At 45.3% G+C, this 6,045-nt stretch overlaps 1 protein-coding gene across 1 annotated transcript; it reads left to right on the forward strand.

Moving 5' to 3' along the window:
- Positions 1–2,978: 2,978 nt before the first annotated feature.
- LOC136125867 (gamma-crystallin F-like) lies at positions 2,979–5,487 on the forward strand. Its single transcript, XM_065880878.1, has 3 exons — positions 2,979–3,042; positions 3,123–3,365; positions 5,149–5,487. The coding sequence occupies exons 1-3, from the start codon at positions 3,034–3,036 to the stop codon at positions 5,419–5,421; spliced, it is 525 nt and encodes a 174-aa protein (XP_065736950.1). The 5' UTR covers positions 2,979–3,033; the 3' UTR covers positions 5,422–5,487.
- The last annotated feature ends 558 nt before the right edge of the window (positions 5,488–6,045 follow it).

Raw genomic sequence — 6,045 nt, forward strand, 5'->3', positions numbered from 1 at the left:
ATGCTTTGTGACCACCTAGAGGGGTGGGATAGGGAGGGTATGGGGGAGATGCAAGAGGGAGGAGATATGGGGATATATGTATAGCTGATTCACTTTGTTATAAAGCAGAAACTAACACGCCATTGTAAAGCAATTATACTCCAATAAAGATATTTTTTAAAAAAGCAAATATTCTCATATTAAATATGCAGCTGGTTTATAAGGCCTTGATAGAAGACAATTGTGATGGAAAGTTTCCTTTGCTTCATCTGATTAATATCTCAGGCTAATAATGCTTTGTATGTATATACTTAGCTCCCTTGAGAACCTTGGTACCTTTCTGTGACCAGTGTTAGGGAATTGCAGCTGCTTTTGATTGAAACAAACTCAATTGCAGAACTTCATGGTATAGTATATGATTTAGAGTAAAAATATAATTTGTTGGCTTTAAGTAATAATATTTTATTCTCAGGATGCCTTAAAAATACTTCAAGAAAGAATACAATTACTAGGAAATTCATTATTTGATACACATATCTTGGGAAAATAAACATTGATCAAGTTTCAAGTAATAAGTCAACTGGAAGAAAGTTTGCCACATCATTTTGGGAAAACCTTTAGAAGACAGACTCTGGTGATTCAAGTTTTTCACACTTTCTTGCCAACATACTTAGTATTACATGCTTTATTTGACAGTCCTTCAATTCCCCACTTTACCCTGCATCATTTTCTAAAAGACTGCTGTTGGTGGTGCTTTTACCCAAGAGCTTCGATGAAAATCTTAAATGCCTTAGTAAGCACAATTGGAGTACACAGGATAAGAACAGACTATATTCTAGCTAACCTCTGTGCCCGGTGTCTCTATACTACTTGTCTTTTTCTGTTCATACAGTACTAAAATCTTTCCCCATGATTTCCTAACTAATATAAATTGATGCTATCCATTTTCAGTCTCCTGAAAAGTTTTACTTAAGAAGAAATCTACTCAGCACTAAATTCAGCAAGTTAGAAGATTGAGGGTAATGGTGAAATTATAAAAGAATCATGAATAACTGCACTAATCCTCAACGATCTAAAAAACAACAAACAAACCAATAAAACCCTACGCTAATCTTCAGATGAAGATTAGAGCCCCAAACTGCAGCTTCTAGACCAGATTGTGAATTTGTGAATTTGTCAAAGGCCAGTTTTAGTGCATTCTCTTTGCCAGCTCTTCACAGCCCCACTTCCCCAGTGCACTGTTCACAGACTAATCTCTGAACTTTCCATGTGATATCCATCTCATTCTTTTTCTCTTTGGCCTAGTGCCATGATCCAAAGTTTCCAGACTCTATCACATCAGGACTTATCAGGGCTGTGTTTTGTTCTCTCAAGATCTTTTCACAAGAAATTAGCAAGCTGTCCTGGGAAACTCATCTACACTGGTCTGTAAAGGGAAAACAATTTCATTATGTACTGTGGTTAGTAGGTAAAATATTTGTATTTTGAAGGGCATTATGAGAATCACAATACCTTAAACCAACGGTCTTCAAATTTATTTTTTTTAATTATCATCATCTAGTGATAAAACCCTGTTTTCAAACAAGGTTTTATATAAAACAGGTACAAGTGAAAACGCTCTGGTTAAAGTAGGGGATAAGAAAGGCACACTCCCTTTTTCCGTCCTCCTTGCTCTTTGAGTGGCCCCAGAGCATCTCTGAGGAATTTCTGCAGTTCCACAAACACAGCCTGCAAATGATCTCATTAACGCAGTGGGGTAACTGCTGGTGAGAATGCCAGGTATACGGCCAGCACTTTTAGATCAGTGGTTTTCAACAGGGATTGATTTTGTCCCCCGTGGAGGCTTTTGGAAATATCTGAACACACTTCTGGTTGTCATAACTTGGGGAGGAAGGAAGCGGGTGCTGCTGGCATCTAGTGGGTAGTGGACAGGATGTTGTTAAATATCCTACAATGTACAGAACAGCCCCCCACAAGAGAGAGTTTTTCAGCCTGAAATGTCACAGTAGAACTGAGGTTGAGAAAGCCTGCTCTAAAGAGAGTAGGGCACCAGGAGCTGCTGGGGGTGAGGGGAGGAAAGGGGGTCTTTGAGGGCAGGGAGGAAGCCTGCAGCCCCTGGAGTCAGAGCCTTAACTAACGAGTGCTCAGGGTTTGCCCGGGGCTGGGGAAGGGAGAGAAGGCAGAAGCTTTGCAAAATGGTGGCATTTAAAAGTTTGTTACACCTGCAGGTCAACTTGCATTTGTCAGTAGCTAGATCCAAACAAATAAGCTTAGCACTGAGCAAAAATATTAACTAGAAATTTACCTGTGACTAACGACCACCCATGAGTCCCCTCATGAACTCCACAGTTGCGGGCTTCCAGCCGGTGGGCCGGAGGCAGCAGCTGAGTCTGGAGGCGGCCCTGGTCCAGTCTCCAGGGAGCAGAGCCGAGCCAGGTGCTTAAAGAGGGCTTCCTCGGGGTCCAACCCCCATCACCTTTCCTCCGGTGTGTTGTCTGCTGCACCCGCTCATCAGCGGGGAGGCTGGTAGGAGCTTCTCTTAGAGGAGAATCCCATCCTCCTTCAGACGTCCTGCGGAGAAGGCAGGTGCATCCCACGTCCCACATCCTCACACCAAGGAAATGCTCTCTCATCTAAACGCCTCCCGCTGGAGCCCATCCTGACCTCTGACCCGGTCACTACCCGGTGTTGTTCCTCAAAAAGAGATCACTTCGAAATTCAAAAAGGTTAAAAAATGTTTCATTACAAGCATTAACCCCGTTAGGCGCTTTTGCTCGCTTCCAATCTCCTGAATAGGCTTCATTTAAAGGCCCCAGAGGCACCAAGTGACAGTTTTACGCGGGTCATCAGTTCGAAAGCTCTGGAGAGTCTAAGAGAAAACATACAATAAGTCCCCCGTCCACCCCCGCCGTCATTATATAGAAGAGAGAGAGGAAATCCTCCTCACGCGGGGGCCCCTTTTGTGTCGTTCCTGCCAACACAGCAGCCCTCCTGCTATATAGACCCGCGCGCCCGCCCCACCGCACTGAACTCGCATCCCCGCATCCAGCAGCCATGGGGAAGGTGAGCCCCGCGCCGGCGGGAGGGGCCCGCAGCCAGGCTGGAGGCCAGGCCTCTGAGCCCTGTCCTTCCCTTCCCTGCAGATCACCTTCTACGAGGACCGGGGCTTCCAGGGCCGCCACTACGAGTGCAGCAGCGACCACGCCAACCTGCAGCCCTGCTTCGGCCGCTGCAACTCCATCCGGGTGGACAGCGGATGCTGGATGCTCTATGAGCAGCCCAACTACCAGGGCCAACAGTACTTCCTGCGGCGCGGCGACTACCCCGACTACCAGCAGTGGATGGGCCTCAACGACTCCGTCCGCTCCTGCCGCCTCATCCCCCACGTGAGTCCGGTTCCCCTGGGCCTGCCGTGCCCTCGGGTCACACCAGTGCTCCAGACACAGTGGTCAGGCTGCAGGACGGTGGCCTGCTTTTGCTGGCTCTAACCGGGTTCTCTTTCCCTTTATTAATGTCTTTAAGGTTTCTTTCCACCGAAAAATTGAGTGATGCAATGCTCTTAATTGAAATTGTATTCTCCTTTGCTAAAATTAAGCTCACCTCTACTGGGCAAAAGTGGTGCACGGCATTAGTTTAGAGCGTCTGTGCCACCGCTGAGGAATAAGCAACAGGTGAACTCCTCACACCCAGGTGCCCTTAGGCTAGTTATTGGGCTACTTCTCTCCTTCCTCATCTGTAAAGCGGGGTTAATAAGGGCAGTTGGTTCATCGAACTGTGATGAGGTCAAAAGGAGATTGCCCAGCACATGGCAAACTACCTCCTCCTCCAAATATTAACCATTATGAATATCAAGGGTCCCTCAAGTTCTGCTTTTTGATTAGGCAAAACAAATAACCAACAATGTGATTCTAGTAGCACCTGCAAAGCCCACTGCTACCCAAGTAAAGCCCGAGCAGCCTGGAATTCTAGTTAGGGAGACTTTAATTTGCCTATGACAGAGTCCTGTGGAAAATGTACCACTCGGGAAATTTGAAATCCCCTCGGGGGGTTGAAAGCCTTGATAGGACCCAGACTGGCATTAGGAGCCTGGAAATCTGGGCTTTTACTTTCCCTGACTCTTTGATTACAGCCTGAAAGCTCTAGTCATTAGTTTCTCTTAAAAGAAGAAAAGACTTAGAATGGTTGCTCCACGTGTGTCAGACTGTTGTGAAGATCAAATTAGATAACGCACATGTGAGTCTTTCGCAAACCATGGAAGATACCTTATTAGCAGTTTTTTATACCTCAGAATGAATTGCTTATGAGAACCTTTCCTAATGAGGATTTAATGGTGGAAGAAAGAAGAAGGAATTGAGTGGGTACCTGCTGCGAAGGAACAAGCAGATAAAAGAACAAGTGCTCAGGAAGAGACAGACAGGATTTGCCCAGGACTGACAGCCTGCCCTTATATTTTTCTAAAGGTTTTATAATCTATTGATCTAGACAGGCCTCCTTCATGATCCTGAGCTTCTATTTTTATTAATTACCTAAAAGTGTTTTGCCAGACCATATATTAGAGGTGAGAACTGAAACCTAATCGTTACGATGGCTCTTGCTTCTCAGGATTTTAGAATAGCAGGACTCAAGGCAGAAAGGAAGGGATTAAGGAGTTGCCTGGGCTGGACTGCCACCACCTGTGCTTCACTTTGGGGAAAGCGATTCGACTTCCTCTCTTCCCAGCCTCTTCTAATGCTATCGAGATTGAAAATAATGCCTTTTGCCAGGGATATATTTGTCTTTTTATTTTAATATCTAATTATTTTTATATCCTCGAAGGAGAGCTCCAGACCACCGTTTAAGTCTATAAACGAGAGAGCACAAATTATATATAAAAATTGTCACTTAAGAATGGTACTAAGTAGGGACTAAATATGATTCATGTAGGTTGTGGCCCTAGAAAACTATGGAGCACCATGCATATCTTGGTCTGTGTGAATGGCCCCCTCTTCAGTTTTGCAGTGTGCAATCTACCCAACTATACCCAGTGGCCCTGGTGTTGGTTGTCTTTTTAATGTGTCATCTTTGATATAGAAAAGACTAAAAAAATGCCCATTCCCCCAGCGGTGTGAGTGATTGGTTGCTAAAGGCTAGGTTTTCTGACCCTTCCCATCTGCTGATTGCTGAACCCAGACCAGCTCCCACCGGCTGAGGATGTACGAGCGAGAGGACTACCGAGGCCAGATGGCGGAGCTCACGGAAGACTGCTCCTCGCTCCGCGACCGCTTCCACTTCAATGAGATCCGCTCCCTTCACGTGCTGGAGGGCTGGTGGGTCCTCTATGAGATGCCCGACTACCGCGGGCGGCAGTACCTAGTGAGGCCGGGGGACTACAGGCACTACCACAACTGGGGGGCCCTGGATGCCAGAGTGGGCTCCCTGAGGAGGGCCGTGGATTTCTACTGAAATATTTTTACTCTAACCTTTTTTCCATCTAAAAGCTAATAAACTATTTCCTGTGTGTTTGATGCAGTAACGTGGTCCTCTCTTCCTTTCAGACTCCTTGGAAAGGTTCAGCAAAAATAAAACTGGGAATAATGTGGATTTTCTTACAAGTGTCAGTGGAAAGGGTGGTGTGGGGTTGCAGTTGAGAGGGCAGGCTCTGGAGCCAGAATGCCTGGGTCCACATCCACTTACTAGATTTAGGTGGTCGGCAAGTTACTTAGGATTTCTGTGCCTCAGTTTCCTAATTTGTTGAACTCGGTGTAGTAGTACTCTTCATTTCATAAGTTTGTGGTGTGGATTAAATGACTTATTATTTTAAAATCACACATTTTAGCTTTGCATATCGTATAATAGTTTCTAGGAAACTGTTCTGTAAGCTTGCTGGTGAAACAGCTGGTCACCTTTTTAGTACCCTTTTCTTAGGAGAATTCCCTTTTGGAGTTTGCATTCAGTAAGATGGCTAAGTGAAATTGCAGAGGGAGACAGAGTTAGATAGAGACAGAGGTATCTGACACATCTTCGGTGTGAATACATGTGACTGCCTGAATAGATTTACTAATATATGTGTATCCAGAGCACAAGTAT

The sequence above is a fragment of the Phocoena phocoena genome, chromosome 7 (assembly GCF_963924675.1).
Source record: "Phocoena phocoena chromosome 7, mPhoPho1.1, whole genome shotgun sequence".
NCBI classification, from domain to species: Eukaryota; Metazoa; Chordata; class Mammalia; order Artiodactyla; family Phocoenidae; genus Phocoena; species Phocoena phocoena.